Source organism: Gadus chalcogrammus, chromosome 16 (genome assembly GCF_026213295.1).
Source record: "Gadus chalcogrammus isolate NIFS_2021 chromosome 16, NIFS_Gcha_1.0, whole genome shotgun sequence".
NCBI lineage: Eukaryota > Metazoa > Chordata > Actinopteri > Gadiformes > Gadidae > Gadus > Gadus chalcogrammus.
Window position 1 is genome coordinate 15,023,957 of NC_079427.1, and position 25,301 is coordinate 15,049,257.

The 25,301-nt window shown below is 44.6% G+C and overlaps 3 protein-coding genes across 6 annotated transcripts; 1 reads left to right on the top strand and 2 right to left on the bottom strand.

Moving 5' to 3' along the window:
* Nucleotides 1-820: 820 nt before the first annotated feature.
* LOC130405546 (carboxypeptidase D-like) lies at nt 821-18,296 on the bottom strand. Of its 2 annotated transcripts, none has more exons than XM_056610696.1 (21): nt 17,516-18,296; nt 16,785-17,032; nt 12,943-13,085; nt 12,174-12,343; nt 11,578-12,026; nt 10,792-10,983; nt 10,270-10,437; nt 9,763-9,872; nt 9,544-9,646; nt 8,777-8,919; nt 8,194-8,363; nt 7,705-8,007; nt 6,655-6,850; nt 6,229-6,364; nt 5,792-5,938; nt 5,540-5,638; nt 5,336-5,385; nt 5,110-5,241; nt 4,679-4,864; nt 2,715-2,817; nt 821-2,018 (listed from the first exon to the last, which is right to left on the bottom strand). In XM_056610696.1, exons 1-21 carry the CDS (start codon nt 18,121-18,123, stop codon nt 1,795-1,797), a joined length of 4,080 nt encoding a protein of 1,359 aa, XP_056466671.1. In that variant the 5' UTR covers nt 18,124-18,296; the 3' UTR covers nt 821-1,794. The 2 variants fall into 2 exon arrangements, with proteins under 2 accessions (XP_056466671.1, XP_056466670.1); XM_056610695.1 differs by having other exon boundaries at nt 821-2,021.
* LOC130405547 (uncharacterized) lies at nt 2,283-4,286 on the top strand. Of its 3 annotated transcripts, XM_056610698.1 has the most exons (3): nt 2,283-2,555; nt 2,721-2,843; nt 3,507-4,286. In XM_056610698.1, exons 2-3 carry the CDS (start codon nt 2,826-2,828, stop codon nt 4,074-4,076), a joined length of 588 nt encoding a protein of 195 aa, XP_056466673.1. In that variant the 5' UTR covers nt 2,283-2,555; nt 2,721-2,825; the 3' UTR covers nt 4,077-4,286. The 3 variants fall into 3 exon arrangements, with proteins under 3 accessions (XP_056466673.1, XP_056466672.1, XP_056466674.1); XM_056610697.1 differs by lacking the exons at nt 2,283-2,555; nt 2,721-2,843 and adding an exon at nt 2,850-3,332; XM_056610699.1 differs by lacking the exons at nt 2,283-2,555; nt 2,721-2,843 and adding an exon at nt 2,851-3,402.
* A 3,556-nt stretch (nt 18,297-21,852) lies between the features above and the next one.
* Nucleotides 21,853-24,587, bottom strand: LOC130405548 (beta-crystallin A1). The gene is made up of 6 exons (XM_056610701.1): nt 24,512-24,587; nt 23,902-23,967; nt 23,681-23,799; nt 23,142-23,283; nt 22,739-22,881; nt 21,853-22,343 (listed from the first exon to the last, which is right to left on the bottom strand). The coding sequence occupies exons 2-6, from the start codon at nt 23,938-23,940 to the stop codon at nt 22,196-22,198; spliced, it is 591 nt and encodes a 196-aa protein (XP_056466676.1). The 5' UTR covers nt 23,941-23,967; nt 24,512-24,587; the 3' UTR covers nt 21,853-22,195.
* Between the last annotated feature and the right edge of the window lie 714 nt (nt 24,588-25,301).

Below are 25,301 nucleotides of genomic sequence, written 5' to 3' on the forward strand. Positions count from 1 at the left end.
GCCGTGTTGATTGTATTTGACAAAAGAAGGCTATTAGGGCGTGGTAGGTTCGGACCTTTCTTGGAAGGAATTTTTAGTAACTGGACCTTGTTCAATTTTAATTGAAGACCCCTGGTACACGATCAATATATTACACAAGCCGAAACCTTAAATATATATATTCTGGATATACAATACAACATTGAAATCAAAGCAAAAAACACATCTGACATCTTTTATTGAATTTTAATGACGGTGTTCATGGTAACATGTCTTATGACCACGCATAGAAAGGTTTATTAAATGATTTGTTTGCAGTAGAGCAATGGTTTAGTTTAAATTGCACTTCTTTTTTTATCTACATTTGGCAAACATCTGAATATGTACAAACAATTTCCAGTTTTTATAAAATGTTACAGCAACATCATAACAGACCCAACTTCTCTTACCCAATTTTCAACACAATTGCACACACAAACACTCCAGAACTGTATTATTAAGTAAAATAAATTGCCAACATTTCACACTTGAATATTTACCCTTTGCTGCACTGTTTAAGTGCCATTTGGGGATATTGGCCTACAATGAAAAATCACTAATTTCAGATATATTTGTAATCCACCTGAAGGCCGGTCACATATCCATTCTAAGGTTGTGCATATCAAGAGGCTACCACCACAAAAAAAAGTGGGCTTCTTTTTAAAACACTTAAGTGGTCATATCATTGATATGTGCACATTGTGTATGCAACAGCTCTAAAGGTTATATGAAGTTTGCCAGATATGGCAACAACCATTCATGAAATATGAACATTTTAAAGGAACATGCTGAATAGCCTGTGTTCAGAAAGCCATGAAAGCCAAATACATTTAAAAAGTTATTTTATATTCTATCCAAAATGTTGCAAATCAAAAAAAAGATGATCCAATAAGTCAACAATTGAGGATCATAGTTTCTGACGTATGATGTTTACGGATATCTTAAAAAGCATTCTTTGCTTTCATCATTGCTTTCCTATGCATAGAGCTCCCTGTACCTACAACTCTCTCCATTTGACTTGCGTCAGGGAGCTGAGAGGAGGAAAATACAACCAACCGGTTACAAACATTTGATTTCAGCAACTTTACAAGTTAAATTACCGTACACCCTTTAGTTAAGCCTGGATCTGATTCTAGACCATTCATAATCCGTCACAAACTCTTTCAACAGGCTGTTGAATTTGACCACAGCCAAGGCACAGTGTTGGGTTCTCCATCCCAAAATGGTACCTAAAAATAATAACTTTCACTTTGTATCAATGTACAGTAGCATTGCAGCATATGTTCTATCAATAACGGCAGGTTTCTGTGATTATGTAAAGTTCATTCAAGCATAGTGAGAACATCATTCGTGTGGTTGGACTGAACCACTTTCTCACGAGACAATGCTTTTTGGGGGGGATTGGATGTGAAAAGGGTTGACCTTTCGGTGTGTATTGGACGGATAGGCGTTGAATTGTAAGCTCCCAGTGTCCCCTCTATACAGGGCAGCTCCTCGCTTCCTCTTCTCATAGTATTACTATAATACACACATATTCAGGAGGTTGATGGCCGAGAGAGAGAGCGAGAGAGAGAGAGAGAGAGAGCGAGGGTGAGCCAGAGCGGGAGATGCAATCACTTTTGAAAAGTCTGTCGAAAAAGCAAACGGGTGCCATAGCCCAATGGTCCATCACGTTCTCGCGGGCCAAGAGTGAACGAATGTACAAACAACCAAAAAGGAAAACACCGGGCTACAAGCAGAGTGCAGGGACAGGGTGTGCGGGCCGTCGCCGGTGCTTCAGAGCTTGTTGGCGTACAGCGTCTCCTCGTCGCTCTCGCTCTCGTCCTGGAACTCGTGGCCCAGCAGGGCCTTTTTGGAGCCCATGGAGGTCAGGCGGATCTCGTCCTCGTAGTCATCCCGGTGCTGCCGCAGCCGGTGGAAGCCGTCCTTCTGCTGGTTGGACTTGGCCGAACACACACACCAGATGATGCAGGCGGTCAACACCAGGGCCGTCATAGAGGCTGCTGCGGAGTCGAGGGAAGAAGAGGATGTGGGACACACAGTAGACGTGAATCACAAGGTATGTACATTGTGGCACCCCGGCTCTTGCACAACACCCCTGGAAGCCCAGGGGGCGGGTGATAGAGGCGGTCTACCACCCATTTCCCCCAGATGGCGCTAGTGAACGCATTAGCCCTGGCCCCACTCAGCGCAATGAGAAACACCTGAGAAAGAGGAGGGGGAATGTGGCGAGACAGACGCAGCTGAGGAACATATAAAAGGGCTTATCTGATACTCTGATGGAACACGTGTGGTTTCAGAGGAGGGGACTGTGGACCAATGTCCAGAGTTGTTTGTTTGTTCTTTCGTGTTTGGAGATACCCAACCCGTCTTATCTTTTGTGTTAAATAAAAGCGTATTTTACGGCTTATCGCAGATAGATATGTGCTGATTGGGGGGAGTTGGGGCACTTAAGGAGCCGGGTTGCCAAAACATACATACATGACAGGTAAATGTCCATGGAATTAAAGTATCATCACCATAAATCATTCCACTGGGTAAGCTTAACATTCCTCTCCATACGTTTTCAAACAATTCATCTGATTAAATGCATAATAACCTGACACCAGAAGACAATGACCCCTATACAAACCATGAGAATATCTAGCTCTGAGATAACGTGATAAAGCTTTATTTTTCATTTTTTACATTCTTACCTGCAGCAGCCACCACAAACTCTCTGGGCAGACCGAAGATACGGTTGTCCATGTTCAACGAAATGATGACCACACTGGCCGCTTCATGGGACGACACCACCACCTGCAAAGATGTCCAAACCGCTCAAAGTCAACCTCAGTTTTTCTATCATTCACAATTGAACGTTTATTGAAAATAATGTTTTTTCTTCACCATTTTCTGTATGAATGGCAAATGCAAACAATGGGTTGTGACATTTAACCCACAAAAATGTATAAAAAAGTTAAATACCTGAAACAAAAGGCAAACATGCAGCTATACTTGACACAGGAACACACACACACAGCTTTACAACCAGCCTGTCTAATCGCATCGTTAAAGGTCCTCAATGCTTGCAGGTGTGAGCAGATCAGCAGTTGATATGTAGAATGGCTGCCAACAACCACACATTTCCAACGTTTGTTTTGGGAAGACAGAAATCGATAAGTCTGTATTTCAATTTACCACACCATATTTTGCGAGGGAGCAGCAAAGCACGCTGTTGTATTCACTTGGTGAGTGACGTGCAGCCTGACCAGTTGACAAAGCAGTTAATGGGGAAGGATCGGCCAGGACTCCCATGTCATGCAGTCTCCGGGGTAATTTGTGCCAGGAAAAAAATGGTTGCGTCTTTTGTCCTCGCGACCACAAATACAGTGTTGCCAAATTGTAAGTGCATCCTCATTTTTAATCCTTTTGTTTCATTGCTTTATTTCACAAACGACACCCTGTTTGAAATTCCTTCTACCCCTTAAACCCTCCCCCACATCCAGTGCCACCAGAGGCGTGAGATGTGTCCCTATGGCCTACGGCGCAGCATTCGTTGTCCTAAGAAGTACGGAGATGCTATCAAGGAGAGGCCAGACATGCTGTCGGTGACGTGTGATCTGGACCCGCTGCTGGTGCCCCCCCAGCGCAAAGCCAACATCCCGAGACCCACGGCCGAGCGGTTCTCGAGGAACGCTGCCGTTCTCCCAGACGTGAGGCACTCTCAGGGCTCCCCTGCAGCTGAAGCGGCCCGGGAGGAGCCGACGTTGACCACCAACGGGCGGACCACAGAGCCTTTGGTGATCCACGGCTATGCGGTGCCAGAGTACCAGCTTGCCTATCACTCTGTGGTGGACTCGCTGCTCCCACCTGGGCAGACCTACAGCCTGGAGCTGGGCCGGACCATTAAGGAGCACCTGTTTGAGGAGCTGGCCTACCCTACCCTGCACATCTCTGAGCAGGCCGACGGTAGGATGGAGGTGGTGGAGCGCTTCTGTGTGCTCCGCCCCACGCCATACATAGCGGTGGACGTTAAAGGGGAGCCGCCGTGCCATTCGTCCAGACACAGCCAGTAAAACTCAGTAAAAGTACTTTGTTACCAATTCCTTTTGTTGCAATGTTGATATTTACAATTTCAAAATTATTGACATTACTATTTTTGTGGAACATTTTCCTTTCATAAACACTTCAAAACTTGTGACTAACTGGTGCTGTTAACAGTTGGTCTATTTCTATTATTGAACATTAAAAAAAGTTTGATGCCCTATTTAACGTATCATTAATTTTTTACTTTAATTTTTATTACTAATTTTTTACTACTTTTTTACTTTTTTTTACTTTTACTTTTTGTGCATCTCATTTTTAGAGAAGCACATATTTATAACACGCTTTTTTGGAAGTGTTTAACGTTGAAACGAATTGAATAACACTTTGTATCCACTGACTTTTCACTAGTCAGACAAGCTCAGGTTCTTCGGAGGAAAGAGGCTGTTATGCAAATTAAGTAAGTTAAATGTATCCCAAGGCTGAACAGCCAAGAAGGGTTTATTTTGCGTGGCAGCCAACCTGCCTTCCCTGTAGGTGATGTTCTCCTCTGAACCTCAACCTTCTAACTTCTGATCTGACCCACCACCCAGAGCCACTGCTTTATGAGGTGCTTCTGTCCACACGCGTATACCTTCTGCCGTTGATGCTGGTATCCATCAGCGATGGCTTCAATGTCGTGGCTGCCCGGGACCAGCAGAGCGTGGAAGAAGCCCCCTGCTGCAGTGTAGACCCGCACCCCCCCGTTCATCACGATCATGGCCCCGACGATGGGCTTCCCACTCCGGTCCCGCACCACACCTCGCACGCCCTTATGGGCCTAGAACACATAAGGAAACGCAGTGGTTCATTTATATAACCATTTAGCAAGAGGGTGTGATTGGGAAAAGTGAGGTAAACACAACACAAACGGGTAAATTATAAGTTGCATGAAAGCATTTGCATAGTCCTACGTAAACAACTTTCCCCAACCTTATATGTATCCCTAGCAGATTCCCCCCATGCTGCACATACTACTGCCCAGTAATGACCTCATGAAGTTCAGATCATGGGACTCCTCCTTACCTCCACAAGCATGCTGAGAAGGGCCTTCTTGTTCTCTGCCCACAGTGTGGACAGCTGCTCGGCGGGGGGGAACATACAGCAGCCCGTGTACACAGTGATCTCTGGACAATGGCCAAAGTCCACACTGAAGTCCTGGAAGGGCAAAGGCGCACACGTGACTCATGCATCTTAACGAGCACCGCCTCGTTTCCATATGTTAATGTGAAAGCGAGACACTGCGACCCACCTTCATGCTGCCCATGTGGCTCTGCCTCTCTGCCGCCCTCAGAACCCCGCCTGGAATGAGCAAGGACCATAAACAATGTACCAAAACGCTACCAAAGAAAGCTTAATAATGCAAAAGACAAATCACGATCAATGCTGGGAATTATATGATGCTAATCCTTAGCAGTAAGGCTAATACTATATAGCATTAGTTCCAATTTCATACCTTGCCCCGTGCTCGGACATCTGGGGTCTCCAAGATGCATCCTGGGATGGTTTCTGGCGTACACATTAGCCAAGTACTTCAGAGTGCCCTCCTTTTCAACTAGAGAGAAAGAACGCACTACGGATCAAACAAGGTTGTAAGTGACAAGGACGCCATCGGCCGTCATTCATGTTTCTTCCTTTGCTTAAAATGTATGGAGTTAAAAGTTAAATGAACTGATGGAAAATAAAAAGTGTATTTGGGTTGTGTTACCAGTCTGGACGGGTTTGTCGTAAGGGTAGGTAGCCAGAAGAGCGCCCCCATCTAAAGACACAGACAGCGTTTGCCCCCTCTCCAGGATAAGCTTCATCACTGCTCTGGTCTCAGGCTGGGCCTCCACCACGTGCTGGGAAGCGTTGCCTGAAGTCAAATCAAGTTTCTTTTTTAAGCACATGACATTTCACCCGACGCATAGTAGACTCAATGTGCTGAACATGGGCATGTGGCTGGGGTCAATGCAGTAAAATACAGTCGGTTTTCATGCCATTTATTATGAGAGTATATGCAGTTAGAAGATCTAAACTTGCGTAGATCAAATACCAGTAATCCCTCCATATCGTTACTCTTCACATCACTAATTTAGAGCTTTTCTTTAGCGCTTTTCTGACCGTTGACCCTACGACCCACTTGTAAGGTTCCAAACCACTGACCAAAGAAGTCTGTGTCCAGGTCTTTGCCGCGAGCGTTGGCCATGCCCCGTGTGGAGGTGCACTGCTTTTCCACTGCCAGCTGCCTACCGTCTGGGTTAATGAGGGGCAGGATGACAATCCGTGTACTGTTAATGAGCTGGCATGGAGAGAGACAAAGAGAGAGAGAGGAGAGCGCTTAGACAGACAGAAATAAGACTCAGAACATTGATTACTGGAATTCACATGGATGATCCATGAGAAATAGCTAGACTACAATGCTAAAGGACCTTAATGATAGGAAACACAATGTACATTCAGGAGAGCAGATGTGTGTTATCTGACGCTACCATGTGCATACAAGGTTTTGGCACAGCAAAATGATGTTAAATTGGACAGCAGTACTAGAACTGCTCCAACGGTGGAAGGTAGGATTCTGAAGCTCCTCACCCTGGTGATGGCCGGGTTCTTGCCATAGTTCATACACAGGAAGGTTGCAAATTCCAGCAGAAGCTCAGTTCCCACTGGAGCGTTTCCATGGATCCCTGCCACAAATCTTATTTTGGGTTCAGAAGGCTCCGCCTCATCCGGCTGGTTAGAGATCTCCAAAGCCCGGATGGTTCGGAAATCCACACTCTGGCCCAGACTAGACATCAGCCAAAACGAAAGGCAACGGAAAGTTAGGAATGCTCACATTCAGGAATAATTTAAGAATATCTCAAGAAAGCAGAATACTTAAAGATGGGGCCAGTGTTTCTTTCCAATCTGAAATTATTCAGAATGATTGAGCAGTGAAAACAAACAAACAAGGATGCCATACAGTACGCCTCTGTGGTTATTTGTGCAGTGATCTGCATGGAAAGAACGCATAAACGGGGGAAACCAGAACAAACAATTTCAACCAGCCTCCTTTGAGGTTTACTAATTGGCATCACGTGTGTGGCTTGTTTGTTTTGAAAAACTGTTTTTTCTGGCTTCTCCTTGACTGTTGAAAATACCCCTGTGGAACTGCATCTTTGACCTGCACACAGCACCCGATCATGGATAGACTTGCCTGATAAAATCAAATCTGTTTGATCTAATCTGGACGATGACAACAGGGATCATATAGAGAAAGATTAGAATCCTTCACTAGACACAACGACTATGGGGGCCCACTCTGTCGCACGTCTGGCAGACTGGCCCTGCAGAATCAGCCGACTGAAAGTCGTGTAGTGTGGGCCCAGCTTCACAGAGAATCAATAGACTTTATTATCAAATCATCCAAGTAAACTAAACAAACCAATGGATGAAGACATTCACTATTGCAATAACTAACAGACACGAAAATCGGCCGAAAGACATTACAGATCTGGTGGATGGAAAACCAATTTGAAAGCCTAGCTTGTGTGAGTGACATTTATTTCCTTTCGTTAACACTTTAGGTCAAAGTTGGCAGAGGACTAAAAATATTCAGGCCACCAGAATGGAAATAGGCTATGAGGGAATCAGGGCAGGTACCTTCGCAGGGAGGTGATTTTGGGGAAGTTGAGGAGAAGGCCTCTCAGGGACTCTGCTATCTCTCTCTCACTCCGGTAGCGGTAGCTGTTCTCCGTGGCGGTGCTCCTCACTAGCTCCTCCAGACCCTCGCCCTGGGACAGGTAGCGGATGAAGTTCTGGAACTCCTCCACTGAGGGGTCCTGGGTGGGCGGCGGGCCCGCTGGGAGCCGGCCTTCAGGCCCGGCGCCGACGCGGCTCAGTTTGAAGTCCACCACCTCTACTCTGTCTTTTGGGATGGTGGCGTAGATCTTCATCGGTTCATACCTGGAGTGCAGACCAACCAGAGATTGTACCAAACACAATGATGATTAGCGCTAATTTTAAAGCAGATTTTCAATGAAAATTCCAGATATATACAAGGAGCACAAGTCTTATTTCCCTTGCGGCCATCTTCCACGAGGTGAGTGAGGCCCAGAGCCGAGACATGCATCTCCGTGACCCTTCCCTTACCCGCGGGCCGAGGCGATGAGGCTGAATGTCCCGGGGACCAGCAGCCTCCAGTAGTCTCCCGTCTGGGCTGTAGTGACGTTGTGATCTATGCCCTCAACGCGAATGGTGGCATCGGGGATGCCAGAACCAGTGTGGATGTCTGAGACGGTGCCCTTGACTCCCCTGTGGACCTGGTGGGACACACATACACACACACACGACGCAAAGAATGAGGGGGGAGAAAATACTCCTTTGAGAATAAGGAAGAAGACAAATACAAAAAAGAATTGCAAGTACATTTAGGGACGGGAATTGACAGGGAGTAGTCCAAAGATTTTTGACCTCCAATTCGATATGTATCGGGATTCGGTAAATATTGCGATTGGATGACATGTTCTACATTTCCAGGTCATTTTTTTATTGAATATGGCCGAACAGAACAGCACCTAGTTGAATCAAATTAACAACAATCTGCCTCCATTGGAAGGTACCATTAATTGTCTTTAGATTGTCTAAATTAAATTAAACAATATATTGCGGAAGCATGGAATCCCGATTCTAACATGATCACTTTTTCCCCACACAGTATTGTGTGTCACCTCACCTGGTGGATGAATTGTAGCATGGATCGTTGGTTTTGATCCCAGTATTTGGGCAGGTCCTTCTCCCAGGGAAACTTGACACAGCCAAGTTCAATAGTGACCTCAAAACAGTTGGTGTTCAAATAATTCCAGTCCTGCATGCCTCCTGAAAAGTAACGCACATACTTCAGAACAACATCCACTCACTTCATCTAATAATAAGACCAAAAGACCAAAACCTTTTAGCCCACAGTTTCAAGGTGTTGGAAAATGTCAGGCACCACAATTTGAAAGACTTTGTGGTGCCCACAGTTTCAAGTTGTTGTTCAGTATAGCTATCCCAAATGCCATCTTATTCTATAATTACTCTCTAATATAATGTGTGTTGTTGGCAAGGCCAAACTGTAAAGTTGACAACTGTCAACAAACTACAGGCTGATATTTGCCTACAGAGTCATGTGAGCTGATATGAATCTACAGATTCCTCTGAGTCAACGTGTGTCTACAAATAGTGTCTAAAAATACTTTGCATTGTCTGACCCTAGCTATCTTTGTTGTATACAGGGAATGGATCAACCTAGCAATTGTAAATGCTTGGCACTTGTTTCTATGAACTTTTTTAATGTACTGAAAGTGATATATTGTTGTTTCTCTTTCTACTGACAGATGTACTTATTGTAAGTCGCTTTGGATAAAAGAGTAAGCTAAATGCCCTTAATGTAAGGTAAATGTAAATGTACAGAGCTCTCTGTGTCTAGGAGAGAGTCTTTGGCAAAACAGAGGGACGTACCAGGAACATTGTACCAGTTGGCACCATTGGTGATGCCCTCCCCAAAATATTCCTCTGGGTACAGCATCTCACAAGGGTGCCCTTTGTGCATCAGAGCGTTCTCCTTCAACACACAAACACAAACACACAACACAGGCAAATTATTTCAACATCATGTGCTGGAGGGAGCTAGCATCTGAACATCAAATCGGACCGTTGGAAGAGAGGGGGTCATGTTACCTGTGCGTAGGCTCTAGACACCTGGTGAAAGATCTCGTCATCGGGGCACTTGCTGTACTGCGAGACTCCTTCTCTGTCGTCATCATAGGGGTAATTAACCACCAAAGAGCCTGGGTTAGAGGGAACGGCAGGGAGAGGATTCAAGCAGAATTAAAAAAAAATCATCAACAGTGATCCAGCAAAAGCCTCAACTACAAGGTATACATTCTTTATTGATTTATTATATATTAATTAAGCTGAAATTGTAACCAACATTTTACATGATATTAATGGTCGAGATGGGTGTTACACCCTAACCACTATCCCAACCCCTAACCACACCAATGTCATGTTAAAGATAACGCTAACTGAGCAACGCAATAATTCCGACTTAGTAGATGTGTCAAAAAGGTCCCAAAACACAAACCCACTTCATCCATGAACATTTAAACAGAAAAGGCAAAAGGCCTGTTACATTCATTATTCGTGACTTTGTCCAGACGTAATATGAGGAGATTGAGAGCCCACCCCCGTGAAGGTTGGCCGACAGCACGAAGGGGACGCTCTCCAGCCAGCTCATCACGGCCTCCGTCTCCGGCTGCCTTGGCTCCGTGATGTTCACAAACTGGTCGGGGAAGTTGCGGTTCAGGTCAAAGTTATTGCTGTTGTTCCGTCCCAGGTAGCCTTGTTTATCCCCTTTAAGGAAAACAAAAAGGGAGGAAAGTGTTCAAACTGGGTTTGGTTTGCTGTTATTAGTGTTTCACTTATTCTCTATTATGAGCTGTACAGTGTGGTACGACGTTATACATGATGTTTTACGTCGTTTTTGTGTCCATGATGCACAAAAACTAAACTTATGAATTCACAACCAAGGCATTGTCAGGACGAAAGTAAGTACGCCAAAACAATCATGCTCAAAGAAGCAACATTTCTGTATGCAAGCAGCAGCAACAACCCTTGGTGAATGCATATGTAAAAGCTCCCAGGGCTATGTGCTTGTGTCAATGTGTGTAAGGGTGTACTGTGGTGGGAGTGACAGCCTCGGCCCACCTTCCCTGGCAACTTCGTAGCCGTCCGGATTCATGGAGGGCATGATGTGGATGCGTGTGCTGTTGACCAGCTGGGTGACCTCGGGGTCGTTGCCATAGTTACGGCAGAGATACTCGATGAGGTTGAGCAGCAGCTCCCGTCCCACCACCTCGTTGCCGTGCATGTTGCCGACATACTTGAACTCGGGCTCTCCTGGTGGGAGGAAATAAGCGGACGTCATGTCGTTGTGTTGTTGTCCAGTACACAGGGTCCAAATACAACACCTGCCACCCACCATTGCAGTGGTGGGATAGGTTTGATAATTTGACCGGTAAAAATAGTCAGGGTTACATATAAGAGTGTTCAGAAAGCAGTGCATGGCTTTTCTGACAGAGCTTTTCCAATCAAACAAACTTGTGGTGCTTGTCAATCAAAGTAATTTATTTAAACCGGAGCCTATAACAAAAGAGGCATTGTACTACGCTGACATGGCCTCAGTGTTTGTCGTAAAGCGATATACTGTCACTACCCTTCTTATATTGCACTCCTTAACCTAACTCAAGTACTTGAATGAGAGTACTTGCCCGTTGTCATCAGTAATAGATCACAATCAGTGCCAACATAAATGTGTTATGTTATCACAGAGCTTCTGTCAACACTTCGAGGTGAAAAGGTACATGGGGATCTGGTATGGTTAATCAAAACGCATATTCAACACCAACCCTGGCTTTCGGCCAGCATGCATGGGCGGGTGTTAAAGGAAGGGAAACATACCCGTAGCCCTCATATCCCTGTTCCCCAACATACCATGCTCGTGGACCGTCGGGTTGTCGGAGATGACCATCACGTACAGCTCGTGGCCTTGCACCGACCTACCCACGGAGGAGAGGTGTGCGATGGCGGGGAACTCGACGCTGTGCCTGCGCAGGAACAGCTCCATGTCGGCATAGTTGTGGTGGCGGAAGTCCTGCGGCATAAGGGGGGGGCTGACCTCTGGGCCGGCGGTGGGAGGGGGGGGGGGGTCGCTGCGGTTCCCGCTGGAGGCCGGGGCCTTGTTCTCCGCGGAAGGGGTGGGTTCGGGCGCGGGGGTGCTGCTCTGAGCGGTGCTCTGGGCCGTGCTCTGTGCGGACGTCGCGGCTGAGGTCGTCACGGGGACGCCGCTCACAAGCGCGCTGGGAGCGGGTGTCACGGTGAAGTTGAGCTCAGTGGCTTTCCCCTTGGTCACCAGGACGTTGTGGACCGTTTGGGTGGTGTACCTGTGGAAAGAAAAGTGATCCACGTCAATGGCAATCTAGTTTTGTTGCAGAACGAGGAAACAGAGAAGCCTAAACCAAAGCAGGAAGTCACTTAAGAAACTAGTTGTTCTTTCTTACCGAAGCAAATCCAAACAGAAAAGTGCCTACCCCGGCGCGATGGCGGAGATGTTGTACTGTCCGGGGATAAGGAGACGATAGTACTCGCCGTGCTGTCCTGTGGTCAGGTTGTGGTTGATGCCTGCCACCACGATTCTGACGTCAGGGAGGCCGGAGCCATTGTTGGCCTCTGTCACATAGCCACGCAGCCCTATGTGAACCTGCAAGAAATAGGATTATGTTGACTGAGACAACTTGGTAGAGCGGGAGTTTCATTTAAGTGCTGTAGTAGAGAATTGTGAGTACGAGCGATTTCAGATACAGGATCAGGTAGGGGTTTGCCTGAGGAAATGAGAGTGGAATACCCTAGCCATTATACCATTTTGCCTGAGTTACATGTGAATCAATGCAGTTAAGAACATAACAAAGACAATGTTTAGACTGCGAGCGTGCTACAGTTTGGCCTGCATGATAATGAGGTTATTTGCGACAAAGCAACATTCATTTAAATTCACCACGTTGATTTATGACAGCTCTAGTCTGGGAATAAATCAGTTAGATGAATCATAATCATAATCAGGTATCCTATTCATAATCACCAGGGTCACTGTTCATGTTGGATTGCATTCACTGCATTATAATGCCATTATTATTATTATGCTATCGAGATATCGGTTGCATAAAGTATAGTCTTAACCAAAATGAGGCAATTACTTCTGGGACAATATATCATCGAACAAATCATCATACCCACACATGTATTCATGTAAATGAATACATACATACTGTACATGTGATGGTTAGACCGCCTACTCCCTACCATTTCCATGTAGGCCATCAGCGACTCTCTGTTCATGTCCCACTCGCTCCTGAGCTCAGAGGCAGGGGGGTATTTGCAGCAGCTCAGCTCCATGGTGATCTCCAGACAGTTCCCGTGGAGGTAGTTGAAGTCCTGCATCCCTCCTGAAGGACAACACAACAGCAGCATTGCTTCAAATCAGCACGCCGTTATTATACTATACCAGGAGGAAGAACATGACGCGTGCCTGGTTGTACGGGTGTCCAAATATAAGATATAAACAAGGATATGAACGGGGTATATAAATATACAGCCAACATCAGTTACTTTTTACATCCTCGTCAATATTATTTACTCGACCACACGGCTGAAACTCAATATTAAACTAATGTGGCTTTAAGAAAACCAATCAGAGAGAACGTCTGAAAGTTGAAGATGTCAAATGTACCCCAATCTGTAAAACAAACCTTCACTGTACCTTCTGGGACAAATATTCCCCCATGTAAACAAACCTCTACCATACCTTCTGGGAATATTCCCCAATGTAAAACAAAGCTGTACCATATATTCTGCGACAAATGTATCCCAATGTAAAACAGAGCTCTACCATACCTTCTAGGACAAGCCAGGGCATAGTAAAAAACAGAAATGTGCAACTGTGACTGATATAAAAATGTATACTCTGCATGTATAAAAAATATATTGTTAAAAATGATTTTGAAAATATCAAGGAAGGTATTTCAATTTTCACAGATTGTGCCATTAACCAAACACTATGGTTTGAGTTCAATTTGTAAAGTTTCATTAACACAATCTTTCTTGGCATAGTTCAGGCAGGATGCATTGCGTTGATAAGGCATGAGTGCATTCCTAGTTTGACTGAGCAACACAATGGCGTTGGCTCAGTCAAACAATAGACAAGCATGTGCTTGTGCTCCACTAGACCCAACATGTAAAACACAGCGTGGATTATACAGGTCATGAGACAGTTTTGATTTGGACTAAAGAGCAGGTTTGACTATAAACAAGACGGGCCATTTTGTTTTTTAGAATTGTTTTTCAAGGATTCCTCAACAAGAGGCCGCAGAGCCTTCTGAACCTGATCCTATGAGTAATGGCCTTACGCTCAACCGGATGATTTCATTTCAAGACAGAACAAAGAAGCTAATAAGCAGGATGTATACCACAGGCATGCTCAAGAGCTCAGCAGCATTTAATTGAACTGGGCTGTTGTATCAGGCGTCATTGCCTACTGAGACTAAAGGCAAACATCCTCTGTTTTGCAGGGAAAAAATGCCTTCCCTAAACGTAAATATCCTCTTGCATACAGGATCCAGGTGGGCACACCCCGAGCTCCGAACCAACTATTGCCTTGGCCAACAGATTGTATCAGCCACTATCACCAGTTGTGGGTGTTGAGTGCATAGATTTGATATCAAAATGTCATATAATCCAAATTAAGGAATACTCTAAAATGAATCTGGTTTTACAAGCAACCCATACTAAAGCAAATTCAAATGTGAGATGAACCAACTCAAAGACCAACTCAAATTAATTATAAAAGGGTAGAGAAGTAGCTTGCATTGATAAATCGCCAAGTCTCTTGCCAGGTAAATGGGTAAGAACCACTTGATTAAAAACAATAAGGGTAAAAACAATATATAATAAAGGAACTTTATTATTTATTAAAAAAAAATATTAAAATTGTATTTCTTTTGTAATCTAAAATCCACATGATTAAAGTGTATATTTGTGTGTGGCAGGCTCTGGGCGCCATCCAGCCCTTTTACAAAACATCCCTTGAGCTAATGGAACCAAACTAGTCTAGGGGTCTGGTTACCAAAGGCTGCTTCCATCAAATGTTTTTTCATGCTTAATAATATACAATTAAATCTAAAAGTATTTATTAGGATAAACCTCTTGAGATGCATCATCACATTTTCGAGGAGGTCCCTAGATAAGATAATAAAGTATTATCCAATCGTATTACTTATCACTCCTCGTTATGCATTTAAATTCAGACAGCGACCGACCACATTTGACCAGGCAGAGCCTTCAGAGGTCAGTAAGGGTTGTTCAAAAAGCTACCAGGTCACCACAGACCGTAGCCACTCTGTTAATAAGTTTTAGGATGCATTATTAACTTCCAGTCTACAACGTGTACTTATTCCTGTTGACTGGAACTATGGTAACTAACATGTTTAGAAGTCGTATGTTAATATTTTCTCAACAGATTTAAAGAAAGTGATTTGTAGTTTTAGAGAAAAAAGGCACAAATAGTTTCCATAATCTTTTGGCCTAATCTCCTGGGCCTGACTCAAAAGCTTTTCATTTTTAAACGACCCAGAAGATCATCCAGTAAAGAGGGAGAGAGTGGGTGAGTTTGTCTGTGTACTAGCCTAGCAGCCCAGCGTTATCTTGAGTCAATGTCTACTGTAAAGTTTAAAATGCATAACATGGATTACATTCCATATCCATTAGTAATTAGGCTTACATAACTGAAATGTTTACACAATCAATGACAGATCATGGACCCCCCCTTGACCATAACGGAGACGTTCTGTGAACAGAGAAAATAAACAGAACCAGGGATCATCTGGTTTCGGTTTATTTTCTGGTCCCACTTTTTAAAATCGAGACAATTCATTTCCGTGATCTAATCCAGGTGACTGCGCATTAATCCGAGAGCAAAACACAAGGATTATCCTGACATGCTTTTGGAACGAAAATGTTTGAGTGAGCGAGCGAGCGAGAGCGAGAGAGAGCGAGAGAAAGCGAGAGAGAGAGAAATCCTTCTGATGCCATGACTAAAGGTTCCTATTACTTCACCATTCACCAAGGCCTCCCCCTCTGGATCACCAGGGCAGCTGATCGGCTGATCCAGCTCCTGTCCGCCCGCAGGACACTTGCAACCCTATTCACATCACCACAATCTAGAGGGTGTTTGGATATGAGACATTGTATTTCCATAGATTGATTGATGGCACGTCGTGCCACCGTGTCCAACTGCCGGTGCCTCCATGTGGGAATTGAGCGCCTGTCCGAGAAACGGATGCCGCAGACTCCTAATCTGCCTCTATGATTAAAGACTTTGTTACAACTACAGTGTTTTGTCTTCAGGCCTGGTTAGAGTTTTTGAACGCTTTCCTGCAATAACTGCTACTAGCCCATCTATTGCAAAGTGTTTGGCTTTCATTGTTTTGCCTGTTGCTGACTGCCAGCCTTGTGTGAATAATCAACGATAATCCAGCTATATTAACAGCAGCAGACGCTTAGGTTTGTAATTACGGTAGTAAAGTTCTGAAAGGGCTATACAAATATGTACTTTGAAAACATGAAAACCTTTCATGCCATCTTCGATTATAAAGACCAATAATGTACCTTAGGAAAGCCTACGTCTAGCATTGTTCTTGTTGGATTCCAAATTAGGGAGATGCTTGTGACAAGAAACATACATTTCACAGAAAACTATCCAACTCATTTATTGGTGCGTCGGCAACATCTCCCTAGAGCACCATGTACCCTCAAGATACAGAATATCACACAGCCTTCACTACTTCATCTCCATGGCAACACAGCGCAGGTATCTACCGTCTGTCTTTTTTGTTCCTCAATGACAAGACGTCTAGATAAGGTCAAGCTTAACAACCGAATTCTGTCAGCAACCTTTTTCGGCCAAACAGTGATTCAGCACAACAACAAAAAATATTGTGAGTGAAAGTGGTCCTGCAATTACCCCCCCCTCCCCAGGGAACAGGGGAACAATAATGACGGGCGTGAGAATATCAACTACACCCCTTTCCCGTAGGCATGTACGCGTCGCTGGCCTGAATAAAATGGAGGAGAGGAAGGAAGCATCTTACCAGGTACATCATACCACCTGGCTCCATTGGTGATGCCTTCCTCGAAGCTCTCATCTGGATTATCAGGGCAGTTGGGATGGCCGGTCCTCATCACAGGATGGTTTTTTGCATAGACGCGGGCCAGGTAACGAAACAAAAGGTCATCGTCTGAGCGGCTGTATGAACCCTCAATCTGATGGTTGGCTGAGTCGTCGAAGGGGTAGCTGGCCACCACGGTGCCACCATGCAGGTTGGCCGAGAGCACAAATCTGGGGGAAAGAAGGTTCAATGGTTTAAACCAGACCAGTTGGAAATGACAAGCAAGTATTCCAACGAAATGTTAAAACATTACTATAGATGTGCATTATTTAGCATGGTGTGTGTGTGTGTGTGTCACATATGTTGTCCTGCCTCAACAGATAGTGCCTGTTAAAATGTTAAAAATGACATGGCTGAACTCCAATCACAATCCCTAGTCTAAATCACAGCTTGAAAAGGAAGAGATCATGGATAACTTTCTCACTGACCACACCGTTTTTCGGTCTCTAAACACTTATATTAAATATCTAAACAAACATACTATCTGGATTGGTGGTCGACTGAGGAAATTCCAAAGTGCAAAGCTAGGAATAGGTCACATAAAACACTGTGATGGGAGCAGGTGTAAAAACTGTAAAGTAAAGGGACAGGTTAGTCGGATCGAAGTATATTTACACTTGAGTTTGCTTGTGTGTGTGGATTTCTCCACTCACCTTTTGGCCAATATCCATTGAATAATGGACCATACTTCTGGGGCATCCTCTTTAGTAACCACCGTTTCTTCAAACTGGTCGGGGAAGCTTCGGTTGAGGTCGATTTTTCTTGCGTTTAGACGACCCTCATCGGTTCCAGCACATTCGCCCTCCACGGACTTCTCGAAGCCGTCTGGGTTCATGCTGGGCATGATGTAAATATCCGTGGTGTTCACCAGCTCCGTGACGCGTTGGTCTTCACCGTACTTGGTCAGCAGATAGTCCACAAGGTACACCAGCACCTGCCTGGATATTGTCTCGTCGCCGTGCATGTTTCCCACGTATTTGAACCTAGGTTTCCCCGGATCGTCTGTGTTGGGGTCCTTTGTGATCCGCATGACCCACAGCTCCCTGCCCTGGACGGACCGCCCTACGCTGGACAGGTTCGAGATGTGGGGATAGGTATTGACCATGGTTTGAAGAAGCCCCGTCAACTCCGAATAATTGTAATATTTGCTGTAGTTGTTCACTCCCGGTTTGATACGAGTGTCCACACTGGCCTCCGCGGTCCTCGGAGAGACGACACCAATAAAGAGGCAGAAGAGTGAAACGTGTATATGAGGCTCCATACTACTGCCTGGTTCGCCGTGTTTCCGTTCCACCTAGCTATTGAACCATACACTATATGTAGGTATATAACGTGAAGGGAGAAAATGTTATGCTCGCTGGCTAGCTTAATGTCTCCTTGTACAAAGACAACAACCTAGCCTATCTGCCACAACTTCCCTGAAGCCTTGGAGAGGCGGCTTCCGTGTGACGTCAGCTGTGGGCGGAGCTTCATTCATATCATTTCAGAGGCCGTGAACCAAACCCGTTATTTATTTATTTTTTAAACGTCGCAATATGTCTTATATGATCGTCAAAATAGTATTATTTGCCTTTTTCTTTTCCCGCTGTTACTAAAATAAGAGCGTAATTTAGAGAAAACATAATTCAAATTCTTTAGTTTTTGTTTTTAAACGTTCCACTCTGCTCCTGATGTCAATATACTCTTCGACGTGAGGAAAAAGGGAGTGTGTGGATGTGTGGAGCCGCGTCTGTGCAGCAGTTGATGTTGATTGCCGCGTCCAATACTGGCCAAGGAGCTCTGCATGACTTTCCACCTTGCCGCCGATTTCCCTTGGTCGTCGCATTTGCGCATCGACGTCAGGAAAAGTGCTACATTTTCCTCCCATTTTCTTTTCAAAGTCTTATTTGAGAAGCAGTGATACATACACGATACAATGGCCTAGTTTACCATGTTGAAGATCACACATACAGGGGCGTAGCCTCGTTGGAGGCTGGGGGGGGGGGCACGGCCACCATTGTCAGAGGATGGCCACCCCAATATAGATATATATATATTTAAGCAATAGATCACGCCAGGCTGTGGTATGTGCTCATTATACCACTATTAGGGGCCGTGTCCACCAAAAGCCTTTTTAAAAGGCGGAGCGCTCCGTGCACTGCTTTCAACGCGTTTGTGCGCGCCCTTCAAAAAAGGCGCACGGAGCGTTTTTCGTTTACGTCATTAATACGCATCATCGCTTGTATCCATAGATATACAGCTTCTATCTGTTGGCTCCATCATCTGGCATCTGACACCTGAACGTCCTCTCTGGTTGCTCCTACAATTTTTTTAGAAAATGAATGCAAGATTAATAGCGCTTCTTGCCGTGGCAGCGGAGGTTGCGGACGATCCCCCTGCGCCTGTCGTGGTTGCCCGGAGGAGAGTGTCCACAGCATTAATCGTGGCAGGAGGCAGTACGGGGAATACCACCTTTAACGTGAGGTCGTACAGGACCGGACACTCACTCACAGCTGTTATTAAACTTTCGTCCGACATGTTTCAGTTGTTTCAGTTTGTGTTCTGTTGATACTTTTAGCCTTGCCTCCTCCTCGATTTTGATTGGTCGTTCGAAAAAAGCGCCGATGACATGGAGCGCTTTTCTTCAAAACTTCAACTGTTTTCAACTGGGGTGCGCGTCTCAAAGCGCGAGGCGCGCAGAGCGTTTAACCGCCCCGGGCGGCTTTTTAAAAGGCGCGCTGCTTGCGCGTCCTGCCATAGAGAATGCATTACAGACAGGCACTCCGCCTTTTAAAAAGGCTTTTGGACACGGCCCCTTAAGGGGCGTTGTCCGGCCCCGATGCGCAGCGGAGGGCCGGCGACCCCCTTCAACGGTTACTGTTATGGCGAAACGAAAGTCATAGACACACTACATTCAAAAAGAAACCAAGAAAGTAAAAGTAGCCGTTTTATTAAAGACTACCAAAAAGTAGTCCCTCCTGGCTGCCGCTACGCATCGACGGTCGCTATGCAACACACTTTAGCGTCCCTCGGAGAGAAGGCTCCGATAGAGCGGTTCGCCGGCAATTTATCCTATTGCAGTCCACTCGCCGATTTTAGGCTTCAGTGAACTGTGCTATTGCTTTTATACAACTGTTAAAATTATGGCAAAATGACTCGACACACACTCACTAGTAAAAATACGGTTGTATTCTTTGACCCTTTCCACTTCAAGGCGCGGAGTGATACTTTCACAACATGATTGGGCGTCATAGCAGTTATGTATACGCTCATTATACAACAGTTAGGAACCAATCAGATCGCTGGATTCAGGCCCCCCGTTGTATAAATAATGTATAATAATCAAGCGATTAAATATTTTAATCGCTTGACAGCACTAATATATATATATATCCTGAACAGAAACGTTCTGAAATATATGTATTATTATTTTGATCTTATTTTTGACTTATTATTTTTATTTAAAGTATTATATTTTCACATTATAAAAAAATATTGCATTTAAAATGCTACAGTTTACCTCAATAAATGAATGCCTAAAAAGACAATTATTAGTGTCCATAAGAAAGTTTATTTAATTCATTGGTTATGGCCTGACGGTTCCCGGGGTCTTAGTGACGCGCTGCGTGAGTTTGGCCTGAGCTGGCCCCCCATCGCAATAATGTCCTGGCCCCTGAACACATATTACCATGTTTTTAAAAACGGTTTATGGTTTGCTGGCACTTATATTTATTGTAATAATATAATGCAGTGTCTGCAGAAAATGTGGTGAGTTTTGTAGTGCAAAGTGAGGTTGGACATCATGCACACGGTCACCACAATGTAAACATGCACACCGTTTTCAAAAAGTCAAATAATTTGAAACAAATAAAGTAAAAAAATAAGTTAAACAAATAGATAATGGATAACGTTTGAACAAAGCCATAATGTTTGTGAAAATAGGTGTAATGATGTATAAGAGGTTTATAAAAATGTTGAATAGCTGGACTAAATGTGCGAAATATGAAAAGTTGTAATGAGGCGTACTTAGTCTGACCCTTCAGTGTTCTTTGGTTTTTGGTTGAGTGATCATTACTGGACGTGTGGCAGCCCCACCTGACAGCTACCAGCCTACTCACCAGCACTTCTACCTCACCCCCATGGGCATTGGGCACTCATGGGCCCAAGCCATTTCCAAACAATCTAACAATATGCACTCCGAACCATCCCTAGCAGGAGTGATCCCTCTTTCTGCTTTCCTTCCCAAATTTCTTCCATGATAATTAAGGAAGTGTTTCCTTGCTCCTTGGGGGGCAAAGCAGAGGGGATCTTTAAATGTGGCCACAAAACCCTTTGAGAATCTAACTGTGTGATTAAGGGCTACATAAAACAGTGAATTGTCTTGAGTTCATGCACTACAAGAGCAACAACAACAGCAACAACCATTTGTTGTGTTTTAATTAAAGGGTTTGTTGTTCTGTTGAAACAATGGATCAATTCAATGTAGCATCTGTCTTCTAGAGGTGTCCGCATTGATGTGTTAGTTTTTACTTTGGGATTAAATATTTACCAAAATTAGGTTACACAAAAGTAGCAGCAGAATAAATTGCTTAAGTGAAGACACTTACGTTAATGGATTTCCTAAACATTAGGTGTTTCAATTCAACACTTAATTTTTGTTTTTACAATAACTTTGAACATAAAAAATATATTTGTAACTATATTTGTCTATAAGATACTCCAAATTGTAAAAGGCCTTTATATTTAGTAAGTAAATAATTCAACTTCACTAATTTGTCTGTCTGTGTGTGTGTGTGTGTGTGCGTGTGTGTGTGTGTGTGTGTGTGTGTGTGTGTGTGTGTGTGTGTGTGTGTGTGTGTGTGTGTGTGTGTGTGTGTGTGTGTGTGTGTGTGTGTGTGTGTGTGTGTGTGTGTGTGTGTGTGTGCGTGTGTTTTTCAAAAGCAAGCAATATATTAATATACCCTGAAAAAATTGAAAGACACATGACATCAGAGAAAGTTAATATCTTGTTTTTATTTTTCCACTTAGCCAATTTGTTTTTCTCAAAGAATTCTGCAAGGGAAGTGTGCTCTGCATCAACACCTTTAGCAGTTAGCCTCACTATCCCACTACCACCAGCAGAGGGCGCTGTTTCTCCTCTAAATGGGTAATGGGCAATTTCATTCCATCAAAATAGCTTGTTCTTTGGCATCTGCTCTTTCGTTATTAATCTTTTGTAATGGCACAGCTTAAGGGAATGTAAACACAGCAGAAGTGTCAGGTCTGACAGAACGGCCCAAGCCCTAAAATGATCGGAGGAAGGAAGAGGAGAAGATGGTAGAGGGACAGAAGAGAGGGACGGGAGGATGCTGGGCTCACTGCTGGATTCTGCGCAGTGACTGCAGCTGGGAGGTCTGAGCATGGGAACCCCACTCCCTGTAGTGTTTGTACTCTCCACCATGACGGTCACACTCCATGATGTACTGGTAACCACGGTAACCTGGGAACTGGTAGCACACCCAGCTGAAAGATAGAGGGTATAGGACCAGGAAGGAGGAAGGGATCATTGCAATGATAATATTGAATGCAGAACCAGCATATACTTTTTTTTTTTAAATAGAGCTGCTTTAGATAACTATACTGCATTTCATCTTGATGTACATTGACTTTGCTCCGGTTGGTGTCTACGTAGCACATTGTACTTTGATCGAGGAATACCATAAGACACTAGACACAACCCATAAAATATAGTTAAATATATTGGTGGAAGTAAAAAAAGATAACGCTAAATTATTATGCAATCGAAACCCATTGGTTTTCTGGACTACCACTTTCAATGTTTTTGCGTTCATAAGAAAATAAGGATACATTTCCACACAACTGAATGAGAGCGACACTTCAGGTGGACGGATACTCACGCTCCACTTTGCACCTGCATGGACCCAATCTCATTGTTGGCCCAGCCCATGGCCTGGAGGGAGGGGTAGTCGTCGTTCATCTCCCACTGCTTGCCAATGAAGTTCTCCTTCTCGAACACCACCATCTTAGACTCCTTGTGGCTCTGGAAGGAAAGGTGCACAGAGACCAGAATTTACACTTCCACGTAGGATGAATTCTGGACAGCACCAGATTATTCAGTCTGATGTTGAGAATGGGACTCTAAATAATATTATTTTAATCGATAATATGAAACAAAGAAACGTCTTGGCATTTCCTCCAAACATGATGAGCAGAGGAAATGCAAATGTTTTATTTTTGGGACTCCATGAATAACAAACGGGCGGCAGAGAGGAAGCGCCTGAGGTCCATGCCGATACTCACTGCAGAGCAGATGGGGCGGAAGGACATCATCCTCTCGATGTGGTAGGCGTTGCTGCCACTCCAGGACTCCCAGCGAGGGTACTCTCCCCTCTCCAGGACGAACTGCTGCCCGTTGAAGCTGGAGTGCTCATAGCCCACCCAGCTACGTACACACGCATGCACACGGAGAGACGTAGAGACAGAGGATATGAGTGGAGGCTGCAGAACGGGAGGCTGCGTCTGTGAGTTGCTGAAGGCATTGAGTTGGCTTATCAAATATGAATTCATACTATTTAAGACCATGAGCAGAAGCTTTTCCTCAGGGGTAACTTTAGCTTATTTTTTGACATGGCTTATTAATGAGCCCAGCCGATTGGAGTTATGCCCATCGCTCAGTCATGCCTACGGGCAGACTGAACGCACCTCCTACCCATTGGCATCGGCACACTACATCTAGACATGAATGAAGTTTATATTATATGTCTTATCCATGTAGAGGTGCTGTTTTATGTGTGCATGCTGTCCTATAGCGTGTCTTCAGAGCATCAGACTGGACTCACGCTCCACACTCGACCTTCAGGGAACGGATGTTGTCGAAGCCACACTCCATGGCGTTCTGACATGAAGCGGTGAACTCCATGCGCTTGCCCTGGAAGTGCTCCTGGTCGTACACAGTGATCTAGAGAACACACGCGTACGGAATGACACATTGAACCTGCATACCCTGATTGGTGTAACCTTATACCTCTATTGAATCATTAACATTATTAAAAACACATACCTTCCATGGTCCCATTGGGTTGGGATTAGTCAAAGCCATTCTGTCACAACTCTTGTTCTGATTAATCTGCAGTGGAAAGAGAGGAATTACAAATTAGCCTACTTGCAAATATAAGGGTGTATGGGTGGTGTCGTTGATGTCCTTATACATAGGGCTATGAGGGAGTCAATCTGAGACAATGCAATAGAAGCCAAATGAAGCTGTGGAAAATCCTACATCCATGCAACATTGCAAAGCTAATCTGGGATATTGTCAAATGTGGAAAGTAAGTCAAATGCAATTGAATGAATATGCTCCACTATAACATAATTTACAAATGACGTGTAAAATAAAAGCTTGTTTTAATTAATAGCCAAAGTGCGAAGCATATGTCAATTGTACCTTTACTGAAACGGAATCGTTAATACTGTTGCCCTCTAAGGTTAAAAACGAAGCAATGTCAATACTATCATCCATCCAGAGGTGTCACTAGTAGATCAAGCCATAAAACAGCACCTCCCTCTACGTGCTAAAGGCTCGACAAAAACGACAAAGACACCTGACGTCCAATTATAACCTGACAGTGGCGTGCCTCTCGTGCTAAGAGCTGAACGATGTGAAGGGGCCTTACCTGAATTGGTGCACAGTGCTCAGAGTCAAACCATGTCCTGACCTGCGGACATCACAGGTCTATTTATACATGTCGGTCCTGGAAGCCCAGCAGGCCTGGGGCTCGGGGAAGGAGTCAGCACATTGCTTGGCTGTCCATTGTCTAGGACTGAGCCACCGGGCTTTGGGTTGTTGGCTGCAGGGACTGACCACAGGGCACGGTGCCCAGAGCCGGTGTGGCCATCCAGACCCAAACACGTCCAGAAAATATCCCCTCACAGTCTCTTACCAGCACAGGAAGGAGGAGGGGAAAAACATCAGTACGCAAAATATTAGAAATAAGGGAAAGGAGGGGCATATTAGTATAGCATACATTCAATGGTAATGATAGTAAAACAGTAAATAGTGGCTAACAGTGGGAGGTTCATGCAGACATTGTGATGGTACTCACACATCAATCTTGGCCCATCTCGTCACCCTGTCTTTACAATCTGAATGTGTGTGATCACCTCAGCTGACCTCACCCTTCTCCTTTCAGCTTTTCACGCATGTGCCTGAGCATGCCCAGCGCAGCCATGCGAGTAACATGCCTGTAACACAAAGGCCCGCCTCCCTACCAAGAGAATGCTACACACACACAGATAGACACACACACACACACAAACACACACACAAACACACACACACACACACACACACACACACAGTCATATGTACGTCCGTATGTACGTACACACACACACACACACACACACACACACACACACACACACACACACACACACACACACACACACACACACACACACACA